The following is a 22,690-nucleotide window of genomic DNA, read 5'->3' as shown; positions in this document are numbered from 1 at the left end:
GTCTCCTCTACTTTATGCCAAGGATTTTCTGGCTTTTCATTATCACCTCACTAAATCCAGCATTCAGTTCAGGTTTCCACTGGCCAACCTAGCTCAACATTAAAACCATGGCCAGTTACCTGAGCTGTTAACACTACCTGCAGAAGTTCTTTTGACCATACCATAATTAGAAATCTGGCTTTATCCAGACTAGGCACTATGGCTCACACTTGTAATCCCAGCACTTTGGTAGGCTAAGGCAGATGGATCACTTGAGATCAGGAGTTTGAGACCAGTCTGACCAATATGCATGCTGAAACCCTGTCTCTACTAAAAATACAAAAATTAGCCAGGTGTGGTGGCGAGTGCCTGTAATCCCAGCTACTCAGGAGGCTAAGGCAGGAGAATCACTTGAACCTGGGAGGCAGAGGTTGCAGTGAGCCAAGATTGTGCCATTGCACTCCAGCCTGGGGTACAGAACAAGACTCTGTCTCAAAAAGAAAAAAAGAAATGTGGCTCCATCCAAAAGTCATACTCTCCCTTCTTTGTTATAACATTTCCGAAATCTATATCAACAATTGTTCCTATAATTTTTAATGATCCAGCTCAGTGAATTCCTGCCATTTCTTCTGGCTTTTTATTAGCTCTTTACTTTCCCCCGCCCGCCCTGTACAGATGGGGGTATTGCTGTGTTGTCCAGGCTGATCTTGAACTCCTGATCTCAAGCAATCCTCCCACCTCGGTCTCCCAGAGTGCTGGGATTACAGGCACAAGCTACTGTGCCTGGCCAACATTTTACTTTTCTACATTGTTTATGTATTTTACCCTCAGATCATGTTATGGTTGTATTCTGTGAGTAATGCAGGCTGGGTTGTGGGGCAGTTTTCATCATGAAAGCAAGATGCAGTAGAGAGCATAATAGAGATTTTTGGAAATTAGCTTTCTTCAAGTCCTCTCTTCTTTTATCATCATTTCTGTTGTCTCACTTAAAGCCTTATCTTTCTCATGAGCAAGCCAGAAAAGATGTGAATTCTATTGGCATTAAAATTCAGCGACTAGCAAAATTCGGAAATTTTAACATTTGGTTTATCAAAATATATACATAGTAATGTAAAGGCCTTTAGTCTTGGGTTTTCATTTGGAGGTCAGCATTTTATATGGGAGCTGAGATTTTTCCTGTTTTGTTCTCTAATGTTGTCAGAAGTAATCCTACACCTAGGTTTCAACATTTCTTCTCTCCTTTTAATTGGGACACACCCACTCCTTTACCACCAGCTTGAACACATCACAGGTAATTGCAAGCAATAACTAAAATAGTAGTTGTGCAGCTATGAACTGTGAGCAGCTTGCTCTTTCCCATCATGGAAATTGGTTGACAGTTTCTGTCCTTCCATCTGAACCCAGTAACATCACCTGCATTTCCCCCAACAGTCTCCACTACAACCCACTCTGATACTAATTGCTAAATCAGTTAAGGTCCTTTAGTTAAAAACAAGAGAAGTCAACTCAACTAAATTAAGCAAAAAACAAACAGAACTATTGATTTGGGAAGACACTGGAGGAGCTGACAGAATCGAAAGATAAGAGGCTTGGAGTACCAAGCCTCGGGTAAAGCAGACCTTACCTTGGTGGCTTTGGGGACCTTCTAGGAAAGCCCTTGATTCTCCCTAGTTTTCAGAATCCTGGGAGAGAATCTGATCGGCCCAATATGAGTCAGGTATGACTGTGCTTGGATCAGTCAGCCCTGGGAGGAAAGAGCAGAAATAGCACATAGGGTAAACAAACCAATATGAGTCTACAATATTTTTAATAACCATCAGATGAGGAAGGCCTTTCTAAGCTACTTTTAAGATTTAGATGCCAGAATGGAAAAGTTTGAAAGATAATAATTATATTAAAATGTGAAACATCTCTGTGACAAATGATGCCATTAAAAAAAGTGGCAGAGCCGGGTGCGGTGGCTCAAGCCTGTAATCCCAGCACTTTGGGCCGAGGCGGGTGGATCACGAGGTCAGGAGATCGAGACCATCCTGGTCAACACGGTGAAACCCCGTCTCTACTAATACAAAAAAAATTAGCTGGGCATGGTGGCGCGTGCCTGTAATCCCAGCTACTTAGGAGGCTGAGGCAGGAGAATTGCCTGAACCCAGGAGGCGGAGGTTGCGGTGAGCCAAGATCGCGCCATTGCACTCCAGCCTGGGTAACAAGAGCGAAACTCTGTCTCAAAAAAAAAAAAAGTGGCCAACTGGGACAATCTGTTTGCCATAAATAATTTTCTGTAATATACAAACCTGTGAGAAAAAGATAAACCCAGTCAGGAAATTGGCAATTTACAGAAGAAATGCAAATGGTCTATAAAGATATGAAAAGAAGATCAACTATATCTAGCAATCAGGGAAGTACAGATTGCTAACCATTATTTTGGACCTATCAGATTTGAAAATTTAAAAAGATGTGTATCACATGTGGGCAAAAATATGGTGCTGCAGAGACTTACACAGAGGTGGGGGAGTTTAAATTTGTATTGCACTGGAGGGATGATTTTGGCAGTACCAATCAATATTTAAATGTTTGAGTTCTCTGACCAAGCTTCTGGGACTTTTAACAGAAAAACCCTCATTGTACAAATATGTATTTTTACAAGGGTATTTATGACAGCATTATTTGTGATAGCAAAGAAGATAAAAAAGCAAATATCTGACATATAGAATGGCTAGATGATTTCTTATATCCATTGTGATATTCTATACTGTCATTAAAATAAATGTGTTCACATAGATCTCTAAGCCATTTTGTTATGTGAGAAAACATGTGGCATAATTTCATTTTTGTTTTCAAAAGTATGTATATCTGTGTGTGTTTGGGTATGTTAATGCTTTTTTTTTTTTTAAGTCTGAAAGACTACAAATTGTCAACGGTGGCAGCCTACAAGGGGGCTGGAAGAGAGGAGAGACATAATAGGGAACTTTGTTTTCTACTAAATTATTTGACTTAAAATGAGCCTTTTTTTTTTTTTTTTTGAGAGAGTTTTATTCTTTCATCTAGGCTGGAGTGCAGTGGCACGATCTTGGCTCACTGCAACCTCCACCTCCCAGGTTCAAGAGATTCTCCTGCCTCAGCCTCCTGAGTAGTTGGCATTACAGGCACGTGCCACCACATTCAGCTAATTTATTATCGTATTTTTAATAAGTAGAGACAGGGTAGGTCAGACTGGTCTCGAACTCCTGACCTTGTGATCCACCCGCCTTAGCCTCCCAAAATGCTGGGATTGCAGGTGTGAGCCACTGCACCCGACCCAACAAGCATATTCTTTTTATAATATATTTAAAGCAGATTTTTTTTAAATATGGGAGATAAAGCTAATGGACTTAGTTTGCTTCGATGGATATATAACATCTAGAATAAAGAAGTTGCTATGCGTAGTTTGAACTGTGTCAGGAGTCTTGTGGTCAGGTTGCTGTGAAAAGTGCTATCACCAAATGGAATGTTGTGCTGGAGAAAGACTGGACCATGGGGACGAATAACTAAAGGAACAACACGCATAGGACATAACAACTGTTTTCTCATATTTGACAGGCTATGAAGAGACTGTAGCATTTCTGTGAATGCCCACCTGACTGGAAGTTCTAGGCTATGGCTTTCATCCTAATTACAAGCTAGAGCTTTTTTGTTTGCCAGCATTTGTCTTTAGAGGAATCATTGAGTTTATTTAAAAGAAACACTTTGAAAAACCACTAAGAAGCCCCCATTTTCTGGGAAAATTGAGGTCCGTAAGGCATTATCAAGGTTTAAAAAGAAACAAAAGGATAACATTGAGTTAGTTTCTGGCCAAGTGCAATTGTTCACACCTTTAATCTCCCAGCACTTTGGGAAGCTGATGCAGGAAGATCGATTGAGGCCAGGGGTTTAAGACCAGCCTAGGCAATGTAAACCTTATCTCTACAAAAAAAATTTTTTTAATTAGGCGTGATGGCACATGCCTGTAGTTCTAGCTACTCAAGAGAGTGAGTTGGGAGAACCACTGGGAGCCCAGCACTTAGAGGCTACAGTGAGCTATAGTGCTCACTATATAGAGCTACAGGAGCTACAGGAACTACAGTGAGCTATAGTGATCACATCACTGCACTCCAGCCTCCTGGCTAGAGTGAGACTCTGTCTCAAAAAAAAAAGGGTTAGCTCCTGAGAGGAATGGGATAGGGGAGAAAGAAAAGAAGAAAAGAGGTGAAGCCAGTGAGATAGTTAGAATCTGTGCAATGCGAGATGTGACCTTCCTCAGGACCCCAGATCTTTAGTAACAGTTAATTCTTAGATTGCCAGGTGAAGAAGACATGTGTATGTCATCTGGTAATGGGACTGAGTGTGGTGTCTGAGTTGAGATGGGTGAAATTGCCTCTGCATTCATGAGTTGTCCCAAAATAAGTGAATCACAGCCAAAGTCCTGTGGGAATTAGTAGGAACTGTGACAAGGGCTTTGGAATTCCACTGTCCAGAGAGTTGGGAGTTTGGGCTTTGCAAGGGACAGAGAAAGTGCTAGCTGACATCTGGGTTTTACATTACTTAGTACAAGGGAAATGCAAAAGAAATTGTGTATCTGGGTGTTGGGTCCTTTTAAACAGAACTGTTCCAATACCTACCTTGGAAGGTAGTAAGTTTCCCGTCACTGCAGTATTCAGTCACTGGTGACTATTGGATGAGAGTATTGAAAGGAGTTTCAGACCTGTACTGGAGATCTAGGCAAGAAAAGAAAGGTATAAGGATTGCAAAAGAAGAGACAAAATATAAATTTTTCACAGACCAAATATCTTCAGACAACCCCACAGATTCATCAGACATACAGAATTAATAAGTTATTTTAGCAAGGTTGCTAGATACAAAAGTAGCATAAAAATTTAGTGCAGTTCTATACATAGGCCACAAACAGAAAACCTAATAATACCTTTTAAAAGATGCTGATTACAATAGCATCCAAATTAAGAAATTAAAGGAAAATAGCTTAAATTAGTGAAGAGATAGGATCAATGGATTAGGAGGCTCAATACTGTAAAGATGTCAGTTCTCCCCCAACTGATATATAGATTCAATGCAATTCCAATAAAAATCCCAACAGGTTTTTTGTGGAACTTGACAAGCTGATTCTAAAATTTATATGGAGGAGAAAAGATTCAAGAATAGCCAAGACATTCCTGAAGAAGAAGAACAAGGTGAGGAGACCTGCCTTACCAGATATAAAGAGATTATAAAATTTTAGTAATTAAAACAGTTCTATATTGGCACTGGGTTAGATAGACTGACCAATGGAATGAAATAAAAAGTCCAGAAGTAGATCCATGTGTAAGTGGAAACCTATTTATGACAGAAATGCTGTTGCAGTTGAGTGGGGAAAAGATGGTCTTCACAATAAATAGTGCCTGGGACCATTGGTAACCCTGTGGGAGTAAATGAATGCTTGTCACATACAAACCACTAAAACCAATTCCAGTTACTGTAAACACTGAAATTTAAAGGACAAAAATGATAAAATGTAGAGATCATAATGTAGTAAAACATGCTTCTGATCTCACAATAGGAAAGGGCTTAAGACTTTCTTAAGACTTAAAATGTTTATAAAAGGGAAGATTGATGAATTTACATGAAAATGCCAAACCTCTGTTCATATAAAGATACCATTAAAAAAAATGACAGGGAAGGCCACAACCTTGGTAAAAGATAACACAGGTAACTGATAAAGGAAGAGTATCCAGAATATATATTTTTAAAACTCCTACAAATTGTTAAGAAAGTAAATAGGCTGGTTGCAGTGGCTCATGCCTGTAATCCCAGCACTTTGGGAGTCCGAAGCGGGTGGATCACGAGGTCAAGAGTTCCAAGACCAGCCTGGCCAACATGGTGAAACCCCGTCTCTACTAAAAATACAAAAAGAAATTAGCCAGCTGTGGTGGCAGATGCCTGTAATTCCAGCTACTCGTGAGGCTGAGGCAGGAGAATCGTTTGAACCCAGGAGGTGGAGGTTGCAGTAAGCCAGGATCATGCCACTGTACTCCAACCTGGGTGACAAAGCAAGACTCCATCTCAAAAGAAAGGAAAAGAAAAGAAGTAATACAGTAAAACAACACGGGAAGAGGAAGCTCTTTTGACCAGTATGCTGTGGAAAGATTATGAATCTCATTAATAATCAGAGATATGTAAATTAAAACTACAGTTAATACAAAGTCTAACAGTAGCAAATGTTGATGAGGATACAGAACTGGAACACTGTACATTGCTGGTGGGAGTAAAATTAGTACAACTACTTAGAAAAACAATTTGGCTTTATCTGGTAATGTTAAAGATAGCTATACCTGAAATTCTTATACATATGCACAAGAAAGAGATAAAAATTTGCCTCAGAGCAGGACTATTAACTGTAAACAACCCAAATACTCATCAGTCGTAGAATGGACAAGTAAATTTTGATACAGTCTCAAATGGACACTGCAAAGTAGCTGAAGTAAGCAAACATCCAGGATGAATCTTAGGAAGGTAATGTTGAGCCCCAAAAAAACAACTCACCACTTCGTCACAATTCCGTTTTCCTCAAGAACTAGACTAGCAATAATAATACATTGTTTTGGACGCAAAAAAATATGAGATACAAATAAAGCAATGTAATGATAAATATAAAAAAAAGTTCAAGTTTACCTGAGAGGGGAAGGAAGAGGATATAAGAAGAGGAGCCCAAAGAGAACTTCTCAGTTTAATTATGTGATGGATACTTTTTAAACAATAAATGTAAACAAATTTGAAAAACAAAAGTTTTCATTTAACTGACGCGTTTTTTAAAAATGAGTGAGTACTTAGTCTTGGTTTCCAATTAAGGCATGAGCAAGAGATGAAACGGTCTTTGATGCCACCTAGTGTCTCTAGAGAGTTTAACATTTTATAGGCTTCTGCTGTAGCTGCTCCTTCCTAGCTCTGTGAGCTGGGTTTTCCAGAGTAGAAACCAAAAGCAGTAGGATTTACCTTGTTTTCATCCCTGACATAGGGTCTTCAGTCTGAACCTTTGCATCTAGCACTGTGTTCTCCAGGGCAATCCCTTTTTTCTCTCTTGTTAAATGGCTTCTGTTTCTTCCTGACTCTTTTTAGGAGTGTTAGTCCACCTGGAGACCTAGTTTTTGTTTATCATGGCTTGGGGAGCTAGGAATGCTGGTAGGGCCGTGAGATGTAGTCTGTCATTCCTGACATTTCTGTATTGAAGTCTGTTTTCAAGAGTCTTGCTGTCACTACCTCTGTTCTACATTTTAGAGAAGGGATGTGCAGGAAAAGTAGTGCCTCTGGATTAGTCATCAGGGCTTAAAAAACTGACATCTCATCCTGCCCTGTACGTGGGTGGAAACCTGTGTAAATGTATGTGAAGGAAGAGAATGCAAACTGTGGGTGAATTGGGAAATTCTGATCTGAAATATTGGTCTCTACTGCCTGTGTAAGATTGTCCAGCCCAGGAAACTCTCTTCTCCCTTTTATGTATTCACAGCATAGGGTCAGGGGGAATTGCTTCTGTTAGTAAAATGAAATGCAGAACCTCCAGGGTTTTAATTCTGAAAGGAACTCTCTTGAATAGGTAAGGGCAGATGGATTATGAGGCCCTAATTCCCCTATCTTTGGGTCTTTCACTTTAATTTATCCTACCACTGTCATGCTGGTTTCCAATAAATATATTTGCTCCTTTCTTAAAGCTCTTGCTTCCCAGCCTAGGCAACCATAGCAAGATCTACCTATAGAAAAATAAAAATTAGCCAGGCATGGTGGTGCTGTGCCTGTAGTCCCAGTTACTCAGGAGGCCGAGGCAGTAGGATACCTCCAGCCCAGGAGTTGAAGGCTGCAGTGAACTATGATGGTGCCACAGCACTCCAGCCTGGACTACAGAGTGAGACCCTGTCTCCAAAAAAAACAAAAAACAAAGAAAATTCTTGCTTCTATCTGACAAAAATTGGTTCCCTTTGGACTGGCATTTCCTTTATTCAATCTTTTTTTTTTTTAATCAAAGATAGAAACCTGAGAGCCATTCTTCATTTCTGTCTCTTTCTTGTCCCAATCCATTTTGCCTTCATTCTATCTCCAAATGTAGTAACTCTAATTCCAGAATATGTCTCAAATGCATCCGTTTCCTTGTACCATCATTTTCCTATGCTTCTGTTCTTGCCTGTCTCCAGTCCATTTTCCATATAATAACAAGTAATTCTTTTTTTTTTTTTTTTTTTTTTTGAGATGGAGTCTCGCTCCGTCACCCAGGCTGGAGTGCAATGGCACGGTCTCGGCTCATTGTAACAACCTCCGCCTCCCAGGTTCAAGTGATTCTCCTGCCTCGGCCTCCTGAGTTGCTGGTACTACCAACACGTACTACCACACCTGGCTAATTTTTGTATTTTTAGTAGAGATGGGGTTTCACTGTGTTGGCCATGCTGGTCTTCAACTCCTGACCTCGTTAACTGCCCACCTCAGCCTCCCAAAGTGCTGGGATTACAGGCGTGGGCCACAACACCCAGCCACAAGTAATTCTTTAACATGAAAAACGTATCACACTTTAAAAATCTTCTATGATTTCCTCATGCACTTAAAATAAAATCCAAACTTATTATTCAAGGACCTACCTGGAAATGAATGATGTGACTTTGCCAGACTCATCTCTTCCTCCTTCCTCCTGCCATTCCTATCAGCCTTGCCTTCTGTGTGACACCTGCACTGATTTTCAGTTCCTCACACAGCCAAGCCTTCTCCCACCTCTGGGTTATCACAGATACTGTTCTCTGTGCCTGGAATACTATTTTCTACACTCATCCTTCCTCAGAGAGACCCACCCTTAATCCAAATTTGGCGCTTTCTGATACTTCATCTCTAGTAGCATTCTGTTCTGTGATTGCATTCATTGTGTATGCAATTATATATGTATTCGATTTATTTGTTTAGTGTCTGCCTCTCACCCACAAGTTTGTATTGTCGTTGAGGGTGAGAACGGTGCCTATATTTGATTCCTCGCTCTTTGCTCTGTACCTAGCCCAGTGCCTGGTAGGTACAAAAGGTATATTTGTTGAAAGAATGAATGAAAAGTAATGCATAAACCATAATTTACTTGTTTCTCTACTGCTGACTACTACAGTTGTTCTCAGTTTTGGGTCATTCTAAATAATGATGAAGTAAATAATTTGAACATAAAGATTTCTATTTCCTTAGGCTACATTCTCAGAAGTGAAATTACAAGGCCATATTTTCAGAAAGTATTCGTAAGGTTTATAAAACGTATTTCCAAATCACTTACTTGGAATAAATGTTGGAATTTTAAACTATATCCCTTTTTGTTTTCTTATTTGTTTTTATAGTGTCAGAGTCTCACTCTGTCACTCAGGCTGGAGTGCAGTGGTGTGATCAGGGCCTTGAACTCCTAGGCTGAACTGTTCCTCCCACCTCAGCCTCCTGAGTAGCTGGGACTACAGGCATGCACCACTACACCTGGCTAATTTTTTTTTTTTTTTTTTTTTAATGTAGAGATGAGGTCTTGCCCAGGCTGGTCTTAAACTTCTGGCCTCAAGCAGTCCTCCCACCTCTGCCTCCCAAAGTTCTGGAATTACAGGCATGAGCCACCATGCCCAGCTCCTTTTTTCATCCTTAATTTTGAATATATGAAACATACAAGAGAAGAACAGATCAAGTAATAAAATTTAGCTTCCCACTCTCATAAAATTCATTTATTTGAATACTTATTCTGTGCCACACATAAGATTTTCTCACTCCTTATGTGGCAGATGTCGTTGTTCCAATTTTATTTATTTGTTTATTATTATTATTATTTTTATTTTTTGAGACAGAGTCTCACTCTGTCACCCAGGCTGGAGTGCAATGGTGTGATCTCAGCTCACTGCGACCTCCACTGCCCGGGTTCAAGCGATTCTCCTGCCTCAGCCTCCCAAGTAGCTGGGACTACAGGCATGCACCACCATGCCTGCCTGGCTAATTTTTGTGTTTTTAGTAGAGACTGGGTTTCACCATGTTGGCCGGGCTGGTCTCATACTCCTGACCTCAGATGATCCACCTGCTGCAGCCTCCCAACATGCTGGCATTACAGGTGTGAAGCCACCATGCCTGGCCCCAATTTTAAAGATGAGGAAACTGGGCCTAGAAAGTTTAACAGATGTGCTCAAGTTCATACAAACCCAGATGATCTCATGTCAAACCATTGTGTGATAACCTCCCTGCACTAGCTAATTTACATTTACTCCCAAACTGCTGCACATTTAAGGTCACCTCCCCAAATCTTCTGGTTCCTAACTGCTGCATCCATGTAAATGACCTCCCACCCACCCACCAGTCCTTGCTTCCTTGCCACATGATGCTACAGGCTGGGGTGCCATGCCCCCTTAGATCCCTAGAAAGAGCCTAAATCAGCTGGCCATCCAGAACCCTCCTTTGTGGTTCACTCTGAGATGCATGTCATCTTTGCGTGGTAATTAGCATGAAGATAAATCCCCATTCCTTCAGTTTTGTCCCCATTCCAGTTTACAACGGTGGGCCATTTTGGCCCAGGATTGTAACAACAGGCCCCTAACCATGTAGTAATCAAGTAAAGAGCATGCTGTGCTTAGAGTACCAGAAAGGGCATTCTGCCCCGTGAGGATTCTTGTGTTGTTGAACTCTAAGGAGTTTGTGGCTGTTTAGAGGGGTAGGTTCATCCTCTTTGTTAGGCTGCAGGTATTCACCTGGGCCTATGTTTTTCCCCCCCAGGAAAAGGTTAGAACATGCTACCAGGTCAGGGTTTGGTACAGCAGTTTGCATGTTTGATGCTTATCCCTGCTAATAATTCCTCTAATTTCTCTTAACCTTTCAGGCTCTCCCTGCTTGTCCTATCCAGGCCACCTGTGAGGCTGCTTCCAAGGAGGAAAACAAGGAAAAAAATCGATATGTAAACATCTTGCCTTGTGAGTGTCTTTAGTGCTTCTTGGGATGTAACCTGAAATTACATCTCTAGAGGGATTTTCTGAGGATGGAAAGAATCTTGCAATTGGGCACAGCAGGGTGGATAACAAGAGTGGGTTCATGGCAGGACTCAGTCGCTTATACATGTAATCCCAGAACTTTGGAAGGCCAAGGTGAGAGAATCGCTTGAGCCCAGGGGTTCAAAACTAGCCTGGGCAATATGGTGAGACCTCGTCTCTATAAAAACCTTAAAAAATTAGCCAGGCATGGTGGTGTGTGTCTGTTGTCCCAGCTACTCAGAAGGCTGAGGTGGGAGGATCACTTGAGCCCAGGGGGACAGAGGTTGCAGTGAGCCAAGATTGTGTCACTACATTCTAGCCTGGGTGGTAGAACAAGATCCTGTCTCAAAAAAATAAATAAAAAAGAGTAGGTTGAAGACTTTGGGCTGAAAGAGCCTTTATGATCCTATGGTGACCCCACATGCTCAGAGTCAATTAGGGTGATTCAGGAGGATTTTTGTTTCAGACACTCAAGTTTCTAGGAGGTCCTGGAAAGCAGCTTTACTAGGATCAGACAGGAAGCATGGGGTGGTGGGGGTGGTGGAGATAGTTTTTGTGCTATTTGTTGAAAGAAATTCTAATACAGAATTATCTGTATAAACCCTTCCCAGAATTAGCTATTGCTAATCAGTTGATCCATAAGCTAACAGACATTTTTCTAGGCCAGTGGTATTTAGAATGTGATACACATGGTTTAATGAGATATGTGGACTCTGTTACCCAGGCTGGAGTGCAGTGGCATGATCTTGGCTTGCCTTCTGGGTTCAAGCAGTTCTCTTGCCTCAGCCTCCCAAGTAGCTGGGATTACAGGCATGCGCCACCACATCTGTCTAATTTTTGTATTTTTAGTAGAGATGGGTTTTTACCGTGTTGGTTAGGGTGGTCTCGAACTCTCAACCTCAAGCATCCATCCACCTTGGCCTCTCACAGTGCTGGGATTACAGGTGTGAGCCACTGCACCCATCCACCTCACTTGATTTTTATATTTGCTTTTCAAAAGAAAAAAATTTCCTAATCCTTAGAACCTGTGAAATTTTTATGTTTTGTAGAGATGGTCTTGCTGTGTTGCCTAGGCTGGTCTCAAACTCCTGGCCTCAAACAGTCCTCCTGCTTCAGTGTCCTAAAGTGCTGAGATTACAAACATGAGCCAGTGAGCCCAGCCCGTATATTTGCTTTTTAAAAATTCTTCCTTTCAAATGTTTTATTTATTGTTTTAGAGACAGGGCTAGCCAAGCTGGGATGCAACAATGTGATCATAGATCACTGTATCCTCAAATTCCTGGGCTCAAATAATCCTCCTGCCACAGCCTGCTGAGTAGCTAGGATACAGGTCCATGCCACCATGCCTGGCTCATTTTTTTTTTAGACACAGGGTCTTGCTGTGTTGCCCAGGCTGGTCTCAAACTCTTGGCCTCAAGCAGTCCTCCCACCTTGACCTCTCAAAGCATTGAGATTACATGCATGAGCCACCACACCCAGGCCCTAAAAATTTTATATTACAGGGTATATAATACATTAGCATATGTGCATAATTTATCAATAAATGAACATATATTAGAGATGCCTGCTCACATTTTTTTTTTTTTTGAGACAAAGTCTTGCTCTGTTGCTTAGGCTAGAGTGCAGTGGTGCAATCTCGGCCACCTCCTGGGTTCAAGTGATTCTCCTGCCTCAGCCTCCCAAGTAGCTGGGATTACAGGCATGCGCCACCATGCCCAGCTAATTTTTGTATTTTTAGTAGAGAGGGTTTCACTATGTTGCTCAGACTGGTCTCGAACTCCTGACCTCGTTATCAGCCCGCCTTGCCCTCCCAAAATGCTAGGATTACAGACGTGAGCCATCTCGCCCAGTGCCTGCTCACATTTTTTTTATTTTTATTTTTATTTTTTTTTATTTTTATTGAGACAGAGTTTTGCTCTGTCGCCAGGTGCCAGGCTGGAGTGCAGTGGCACAATCTCAGCTTACTGCAACCTCCGCCTTCCCAGTTCAAGCAATTCTGCCTCAGCCTCCCAAGTAGCTGGGACTGCAGGCATGCGCCCCCATGCCCAACTAATTTTTTTATTTTAGTAGAGATGGGTTTCACCATGTTGGCCAGGACGATCTCGATCTCTTGACCTTGTGATCCGCCCACCTCGGCCTCCCAAAGTGCTAGGATTACAGGCTTGAGCCATCGTACCCTGCTCACATTTTTATAAGTAAAGTATGGAACCAAAAAATCAGGAGCACAATGCATTTACAGATACTTTTGTCTTTTTCTATTTTTATTTTTTCTTTCTCTCTCTGTCACCCCAGCTGGAGGGCAGTAGCACAATCTTGGCTTACTGCAGGCTTCACCTCCTGGGTTCAAGCCATTTTCCTGCCTCAGCCTCCCAAATAGCTGGGACTACGTACAGGCACATGCCACCACACTGGCTAGTTTTGAATTTTTAGTAGAGACGGAGTTTCACCATGTTGGCCAGGCTGGTCTGGAACTCCTGACCTCAAGTGATCCACCTGCCTCCACCTCCCAAAGTGCTAGGATTACAAGTGTGAGCCATCGTGCTCGGCCTTGTCTTCTTTATGTGCATATGGTGGGGGAGGGTATGTGAGTGTGTGTGTATATATAATACATAACATTTTTGAATATAATTGGTATACTGTATACATTTCTCTTTTTTCTTTTAACAGTATATATTATCAGTTCATCTGTCGAGAAACTTTTTTTCTCAACTACTTAGTATTCCACATTGGGAATGTCTCTTAATTTATTTAACTAGTCTCCTAATGATTGTTAAGGTATTCCCAATTTTTTGCTGTTATGAATGGTGTCAGAGTGGCATCTTTATTCAAGTGTGTATTTGTGCCCATAGGCACAGATGTCTCAGCTGTCCTGGTTGCATCAGGTTCTGTGAGAAATAAAGTTTGATTTTACTGAAATATTCATTGTTGGTTTGTTTCCTAGATGACCACTCTAGAGTCCACCTGACACCAGTGGAAGGGGTTCCAGATTCTGATTACATCAATGCTTCATTCATCAACGTAAGAAGCGGGTGCTTCCCCCCTTACCCCCCTGCCTGACCATTGCCACCACCTCTTGGCTCCTCCCCAACTGTGTGTTAGGAGAAATATTTGTCATTTCATGTTTTCCCTGACAAGTCAGGTTTTTTTAAGTGACTGATTTTTTTTTTAAGGTTAAATAGTTTTAATCATTTCCTTATATTTACCCTGTCATCATTCCCTATGGTTTCCCATGTAGACATTTGAGTCTGAATATGTATTTTATCCTAAGAGTCAGTGAATCCTTTATTGAGCTGATTCTGATTACAAACAAAAGCAGGCCTTGCCCTCAACAGTAAAAATAAGAGAGAACAGGACAAGAATACCTGACACGACACCAGTTATATAACCAGATGTATGACTATCTGGGTAGTCATATATGAACAAAGACCTGAGGGAAGAGTTGATATTAAGAGGAGGCTTTTAAAGATGATTTAGAGAATGTTTATAGAACATTCTCTATGAGAGATTTGAGGTTTTTGGTTGGTTGGTTTTATCTTTGCCAGTAGCCTGAAAAAACACATAAAGAGTTAAGAGTATGTTTTACAGATTGTGAGGAAGAGTGAATTTGAACAGAAAAAAAAGAGAGGGAAAGCTGGCAAAACCTAGTCTGACTCCTGGTGCAAGATGCATGAGAAGACTGTGGATGAAATTTGCACATGCATGTTTGTAGCATCATTAGTCATAAAAGTCGGAAGGTGGAAGCACTTCAAATGTCCATTGATGGTTGAATGAATACATTAAATGTGGTACATGCGTACAGTGGAATGTTATTCAGCCTTTAAAAGGAAAGAAATTCTAATACATGCTGCAACATGAATGAACCTGGAAGACATCATGCTAAGTGAAATAAACCAGTCACAAAAGGACAAATATTGTATGATTCTACATATAGAATATAGAGTATATATACATATGTAGAGTAGTCAAATTCATAGGGACAGAAAGTAGAATGGGGTTGCTGGGGGGAGGGAGGAATGAGGAGTGGGTACAGAGTTTCAGCTGGAGAAGATGAAAAAGTTCTGGAGACAGATGGTGGTGATGGTTGCACAACAGTATGAATATATTTAATACTACAGAACTGTATGCTTAAAATGGCTAAAATCATAAATAAATTTTATGTTGTATTTTACCCCAAGGAAAAAAACATTGGTGGAGAGATTAGTGTGAACATAAGAAGGGCTGTTTCTTCCTCTGAGAGTGAGGGTAAAGGAGAGGACAGAATGGATAGAGACGACTGGTAGGTGTGGGTAAAGCAAGTTGAGGCAACTCATCTGTGTTCTCATGGTTGTCTGCTAAACAAATGGAATGGGACTGTGACATGAGAACAGAGAAAGTTTAGAACAGCTTCTGAGGTCCATGAGAAAAGGATACTGAAGAGAGAAAGCTAAGGGCATGTCTAGCTGCACTGAGGGCCTGCCTACCTACAGTGGGATGTCACTGATGCGGGTGGGAGGTGCTGCATTGTATGATTTTTTTTTCTTCTTTTTTTCTTCATCTGCACCCTGGGATTGGTGGTAAATGCAGAGAGCATGTGGTACTCAGACAAAAGGGAATGTCAGTTGCTGTTTCAAGTAGTCAGCCAAGGATTCAGTAGAAAAGAAAAGCATTAGGAAGTTGTTAGGAATAAACTAATATTCTAGGAAAAGGTGGTAGGATCAAGGAACTGGAAGTCTTGAGAGAGTGAAAGAACAGCATAAGAAAAGGAGAAAGATAAAAAAGCAGGAGGTTGTGTCTAAAAAAGAGGCTATTAGATGGACTTCAAAAATGGGACAGTCTGGGCATTCTCACTGGAGTGAATTTGTTGAAGTTCCTGTATGTATGTTTAACATTAATGGTTACATGTTTGTAGTTTTAAGAAAAGGGACCCTGACTAGACAAATAATTGCTGCAGTCGATAAAGAAAAGGGAGAAAGGCTAGTAATCAGCAGGAATTCATAGAACTTAACATCAAAGATCATGGCGAAGAGATTAGATGGATTAGGTTGATTTTAGTGTTATGCAGAAGAGTAGAGCAAGATCAGTTAGTGTGTCCAGCTGCAGGTAAGCTAATACTCAACTAAAAGTTGTCTAGATGGGAACTTTTTTTTTTGAGACAGTCTTGCCCTGACACCTAGGCTGGATTGCAGTGGTACAATCTCAGCTTACTACGACATCTGCCTCCCAGGCTCAAGCAATTCTTATGCCTCAGCCTCTCAAATAGCTTGTATTAGACACATGCCACCACGCCCAGCCACTTTTTTATATTTTTAGTAGAGATAGGATTTTGCTATGTTGGCCAGGCTGTTCTCAGACTCCTGACCTCAAGTGATCCACCTTCCACTGCCTCGAAAGTGCTGGGATTACAGGCTTGAGCCACTGTGCCTAGCCGGGAACATTTATTTGTCTCATATAATATGAAAACAAATGTATACCAGTTCTTGAGTTGGCTAATTCCATGGGTCAGTGACATCCTTAAGAACCCAGGTGCTTCCATCTTTCTACTCGGTTATCCTTAGCCTTGTCAACAGTCTCATGGTCACAAGATGGCTGCAGCCATCCAAGCATTCCTTGTAAACACAGCGTCTAACACAGAAGAGGAACATATGTGCCTATGCTTTTCTCTCTGTTAGAGAACAAGGCTTTTCACAGAATCCTCCCCACCACTCTGTCCTCAGGACCAGCAGGCCAGGATTGGATCGCATGCTCACATCCCTCTCTAGTCACTGGCTAGGCATTGAGAATGATCATGATTTACCCCTCTGAGCCTGGAGAATGGACACTTTCCAAGCCAGTGAAAGGTTAATGTCCAAACAAAATTTTGGTTCTAATGGGAAAGAAGAAAGGGAGGAATGACTTTGAGTTAGTAACCAGCAGCATGTCCTACCGTAACCAGTTTGGTCCCTTCCCACATTGAAGGTGAAAATTGACAAGAATTAATTGCGTGTTAAGGCTGTTGAGCAGCTGAGATGGGGATCTCTTCATGGTAATAGCACAGTAGAAAGAAACAGCCTTCTCCCTTGACCATGTTTAGTTAGAGCTTATGCTAGGGCATCCCATAATGCCTTGATGGTTATTAGACAGTTATTAGAAGGTAAAATGAGAGTTTAGATGAAGGAGAGTTAAATTGGGGACCTTATGGACTCAGTGAAGGAACAAAAGCAGGGAAGAACCTGTGGTTAACCATAAATAAGAAGCAGGGATTAAAGATTTGGATTTCAAAGTTTATTAAATTCAGTCAACTTTTTTTGAGCACCTGCTGTGTGCAAAGTACTGTGGGAAGGCTTAAAGGTTACAGGGGTAACATGTGATCCCTCGTATACCACACAGGTAGTTAGATCGTTTCCTGTAATGTGCTATGTGTGCTAAGGAGATATTGCCAGGTTCTGTGGAGTTCAGAGAAAATACTTTCAGCCCAACCTGGTAATCCAGTAGAGCTTATTATTGAAGGGTGAGTCAGAGTTCAGGAGAAGAAAGTTGGGCAGAAACTTCAAAGTGAAGGAGAAACATGAGCAAAGTCACGGAGACTAGAAACAGCAGTCTTAGGTTATAAGATATAAGATGGGAACTGGTGGGAGTTGAGACTTGATCTTGAAAGGTAGTGGATGTCAAGTGTGTCCATTGAGGTTCTTACTTGCAGACTACAGAGTGTACTTTTCATTCACTCTTTTAAGCTGAAAAAGGTTTATTATAAGATACCGAGTACCTTAGAAAACCTGTGGAAGGGCCAGTGAACCAACCTCAGATGCTGCTTAGCAAAGAGCAGAGCAGCTGTAGATGGATGTAACATGTGACTGTCATAGTGAAACATCTGCACAGTGCTGCAGAAGAACTGGATGCTTCTACTACCATACTTGGCCTAAGACCAGATTTTTAGCACAGTCATTATTTCATATTGCTTACTTCTACCCCAAGTCTTGTGTGGGAGCACCTGCTAGGAAGAAGCTAGGTCTTGTGGAGAACTGAGCTGCTAGGGAGTCTGGGAAATTTAGCTGTAAAATAGTCAAGCTAGAAGGGAGCAGGAGTGAGTGCTAAGTGAACCACCTCATAGTGTCTGCCAATTTTCAGTACAGCCAAGGGGTTTTGATGAATTATCTAGGCCATGAGGTGTCATTGAAAAGTGTTCAAAGCAAGGAGTAGTGTGGCCACATTTACATATTTATCACTGGGGCTATCATGTACAACATGGATTTAGGAGGGGCCAATTGGGGGCTATTACAGTAGCAGGTAGGTCACAAATGATGAGGGTTGAAAAGGAAGCAGCAACAAAGTGAAGACTACCTGGAGGTAGAGTTTAGCAGGAATTGGTGGTTGATTTACATATGAGAGAGTGGAGGGTGATACTCATGTGAATGTATCCAGCATACAGTTGGTCATATTTAAATGGAGCTCATAGGAACTATTCTAGAGTGGATTTGGAATCATTAAGAGAGGAGTGGGCCAAGAACAGGCCCCTGAGACCCACAGCCCCTGCCAGGCATATTGAACAGGTACCCATGGGTGAGATGGAAGGAGACGGAGAGGAGAGCATCTGAGAAGGCCAAGAGTAAAGAATGGCTCAAGAAGGGTTTGGCAGTCAACAGGGTTATGTGCAGATTAGAGATCCAGTGGGAAAGAGGAACAGGTTTTCTTTGGACTTAGTGTGCAGGGCAGCATCCTTTGCTGTAGCAAATTCAGGGGCCGTTTGTTGCATGCTTCTGGTGGGCTGCTAGTTAACACTTACCAAACCCTTTTTTTCCCCTGACTTTATTGAGGTATAGTATACATAACATAAAATTCACCCATTTTGAGTGAGAATTTAGTGATTTTGGATAAGTTTACCAAGTTATGCAGCCATCACCATAAATGTTTTAGAACATTTTCTGACAACTTTATATATAAAGATGTAATTCACATACCATACATTTCACCCAGAGTTCACAATTCAGTGTTTTTTAGTATATTCACAGATAAATGCAGCCGATCACCAGTCAATTTTAGAACATAATCATCCCCTCAAAAGGGAACCTTGCACTCTAGCTGTTGCTCCTTTAGTTTTAGAACACATTGCTCACCCCAATAAGAACCTCAGTGTCTGAATACAATTAATCTCCATTCTCACCCCCCAGCAACCACTTAACTTTTTGCAGAGAGAACTAAGACCAATACATGGATCTTAAAGGGAACCAGGCACCATGGAGTAGTGGTGAAAGGCAGAGGAAAGTGGGGTCTGTAGTTTGGGAAATGCATAGGTCAGCTAACTAACACTGGTCACAGGAGGAGATGAAACAGAGGCAGTGGCACAGTTGGCAGGTGGGCTTCGAGCCTAGAGCCTTAGGAGAAACCAGTTTCCTTGCTCATTTTTAGATATCTAAGAATATATAGGATCTTTAGATGTGTTTCTTTTTACTGGTAGGAATGTAGCTACCACCTAGAGCCAGCTGAGATTCAGCTTTCAGAATCTAGAGACATCTTGGGAGCCAGGGAGCCGCATTTCATCTTTCCCTTGAACATAATTCAAGATCAGTGGCTTTGCCTCATTCTCATTACTCTGTATTAGTTAAGCAGTGCTGCCACATCACTGTACAGGCATGTTTTCAGGAGGGCATATGGCCCACACCTGGTAAAAGATGGGGCAGGAAGCATTTTGGGGCTGGGCCTTTCAACCATGCTTTCAAGCTGTTGAAGGCCCACATACTGCAATGAGAATTTAGCAGTGACTCCTTGTGGAGCAGGAATATGACATGCTTAACATACCCTTCTCAGTTTTAATTATAAGTTTAATTTAGTACTATAAGCAGAATTTACCATCCAGAATTAAGGCTATTTCCATTTCCGTTCTCTAATAAATAAAAACATTTGTTGAAACTTAAATTGCTCTTCTCAGTGAAAAGTTTAGCAAGTCTGTTGCTGACTCTAAACATACCCATCTCTGGTGCCTAAAGCTTTCTCCTTCTGTGTTGGGCAGCAATCCTGCCCTGCCCTTGTTTGAACTGAAATTGGAAGTGACTGCTTCAGACCAGACACAGTGGCTTACACCTGTAATCCCAGCACTTTGGGAGGCCAAGGCAGGCAGATCATTTGCGGTCAGGAGTTCAAGACCAGCCTGGCCAACATGGTTGAAACCCCATCTCTACTAAAATACAAAAATTAGCCGGCTGTGGTGGCACACACTTGTGATCCCAGCTACTTGGGAAGCTGACGCAGGAGAATCACTTGAACCCAGGAGGGGGAGGTTGCAGTGAACCAAGATCACACTACTGCACTCCAGCCTAAATGGCAGAGCAAGACTCCATCTCAAAAAAAGAAAGTGGCTCCTGGGGAGGGATAGCATTAGGAGAAATACCTAATGTAGATGACGGGGGGATGGATGCAGCAAACCACCATGGTGTATGTATACCTATGTAACAGTCCTGCACGATCTGCACATGTACCCCAGAACTTAAAATAAAAAATTTTTTTTTAAAGTAGCTCCTCAGATTTGGCCCCTTCTTATATTTGGCCACTGTCTTGCAGCCTTGTACTTCGTATTGCCACTCTGGTGTTGATATGACTTGGTGCCCCATCCCTGAAGCTGCCTCCCTCCTTACTCATTTTATTGCTGTCTGAGAGAGGAAGTGGGTGATTCACAATCCTTAAATCAAGTGGTTTTCACCTACCTAGGACTTCTCAAGTGAACATACATTTAAACAATTGGGTTGAAAAGATGTATAACTAGAACAATAAAGACTGAAAAAGAAAGCTGCGGCCAGTTGTTAGTTTTTCAGAGGCACCTTATCTGTTGAGTGGTACCCCCAGGCTCCCTTGCTTCTTGTCTCCCACTGCCTGTGATGGAGAAGCCTCTCATCAGGCTATTGCCAGAAAGATTCCGCACCTGGGTAAAACATCCTCAAGGAAATAACCCATTGTCCTTCCCAGAGTAAACCAGCTTCATCCCTAGAACCACCACATATGCTTTTACCCTGGTAAGTTCTTACCTGTTAACACTGAAACCTACATTGTCGGCTGCTGATAATGCATGAGAAACATGATCTAACCTATGATTCGGTATTTGGAGTTCTTATTCTAGTATTTATTAATAATTCAATTTGAGAAGACTACCTAGACCATTTGAGTTTTGTAATCTTTAATTCCTAGCTCCAAAGCTAATCCACTTGGTAATATCTAGACTGGAAATCCTTGTTAAGTACCTGGGTCTTTTCACAAGGGAGGTTTTGTTATCTGGTTGGAGTCAGACTGGAGAATTTCATTTCTATTCATTTTTGGTTTTCTCTTTCTTTCTCTTTCCTTTCCCCGCACCCCAGGGCTACCAAGAAAAGAACAAATTCATTGCCGCACAAGGTAAAGTAATGACAACTTTTTACTCTTAGATTTAGCCACGATTCCATAATGGGTTTGGATTTTTTCTTCCAAATGCTGAATGGATTAACCAGAATGCTGTAGCTTTTCTGTAATTTTTACCACTTGAAAGAATTGTAATCCATTATACAGGTTTGCAACTAACAGCCTTCATCTTGATGACTTAGTATCCAGGGATCCATTAAGTCTTTTTGTATATGTATATTAAAAAGACTGGAAAAGGCTCTATACACAAAACACAGTCTAATGAGGCCCTCTGTCCTTGGGGCTAATTAACCTTAGGTTCCAGCCATGTTGCTCAGAGTTCAAATTAGGAATCAGTTTCCAGAGAGGATCAGCCACCTCACAGGGTCCAAGCTGGTTCTTCTCCTCCCCCAGCTTGTGGGCCTGAGCCTCACCATTATTCACAGATAGGTGGCCTAGGAACCCTCAGAGCAGGGACCCAGCACTGTGTCCCTTATGTGTTCTATACACATCTCCAGGCCTGCTGTTCTCACAAGTGTCTTCACTCTTGGAACCCTAGCGAAAACATCTGGATATTTGCAGCATTAAAAAGTAATTGAGGCTGGGCACCGTGTCTCACGCCTGTAATCCTAACACTTTGGGTTGAGAGGGCAAGACAGGAGGATTGTCTGAGCCCAGGAGTTAAAGATCAGCCTGGCCAACATAGCGAAACCCCATCTCTACTAAAAATACAAAAACTTAGCCAGGCCTGGTGGCATGCACCTGTGATCCCAGCTACTTGGGAGGCTGAGGCACAAGAATCGCTTGAACCCAGGAGCCTGAGGTTGCAGTGAGCCAAGATCACACCACTGTACTCCAGCCTCAGTGACAGAGTGAGGCTGTCACCTCAAAAAAAAAAATCAAGGCCGGGCCGGGCACAGTGATTCACGCCTGTAATCCCAGCATTTTGGGAGGCCGAGGTGGGCGGATCACAAGATTAAGAGATCGAGACCTCCTGGCCAACATAGTGAAACTCCATCTCTACTAAAAATACAAAAAAAAATTAGCTGGGCATGGTGGTGCATGCCTGTAGTCCCAGCTACTCAGGAGGCTGTGGCAGGAGAATAGCTTGAACTGGGGAGAAGGAGGTTGCAGTGAGCCGACATCGCGCCACTGCTCTCCAGCCTGGGTGACAGAACGAGACTCCGTTTCAAAAAAAGAAAAACAGGCCGGGCGCAGTGGCTCATGCCTGTAATCCTAGCACTTTGGGAGGCCAAGGTGGGTGTATCACCTGAGGTCAGGAGTTCAAGACTAGCCTGGCCATCATGGTGAAACCCCATCTTTTTTTAAAAAAAAAAAAAGAAAAACAGAGTCATTAGGGACTACGAGATTTATAAAAACAAAATTCCCCC

At 41.9% G+C, this 22,690-nt stretch overlaps 1 protein-coding gene across 5 annotated transcripts in view; it reads left to right on the top strand.

The window, feature by feature from the left end:
- PTPRA (protein tyrosine phosphatase receptor type A) overlaps positions 1 to 22,690 on the top strand; it is a 176,380-nt gene that overhangs the window by 134,944 nt on the left and 18,746 nt on the right. For 4 of the 5 annotated variants that reach the window (XM_012455335.3, XM_012455334.3, XM_064382278.1 and 1 more), the window contains 3 exons: positions 10,835 to 10,925; positions 13,924 to 14,000; positions 21,281 to 21,317. In XM_012455335.3, coding sequence (XP_012310758.1) covers positions 10,835 to 10,925; positions 13,924 to 14,000; positions 21,281 to 21,317 — 205 coding nt within the window. Of the gene's footprint in view, positions 1 to 5,093; positions 5,181 to 10,834; positions 10,926 to 13,923; positions 14,001 to 21,280; positions 21,318 to 22,690 lie in introns of those variants that run through there. The other variant, XM_064382279.1, reaches the window with a different exon arrangement.

Source organism: Aotus nancymaae, unplaced genomic scaffold, assembly GCF_030222135.1.
Source record: "Aotus nancymaae isolate 86718 unplaced genomic scaffold, 86718_ANA_hifiasm-v0.15.2.pri h1tg000029l, whole genome shotgun sequence".
Taxonomy (NCBI): Eukaryota; Metazoa; Chordata; class Mammalia; order Primates; family Aotidae; genus Aotus; species Aotus nancymaae.
This window is presented reverse-complemented; position numbering and strand designations above follow the sequence as displayed.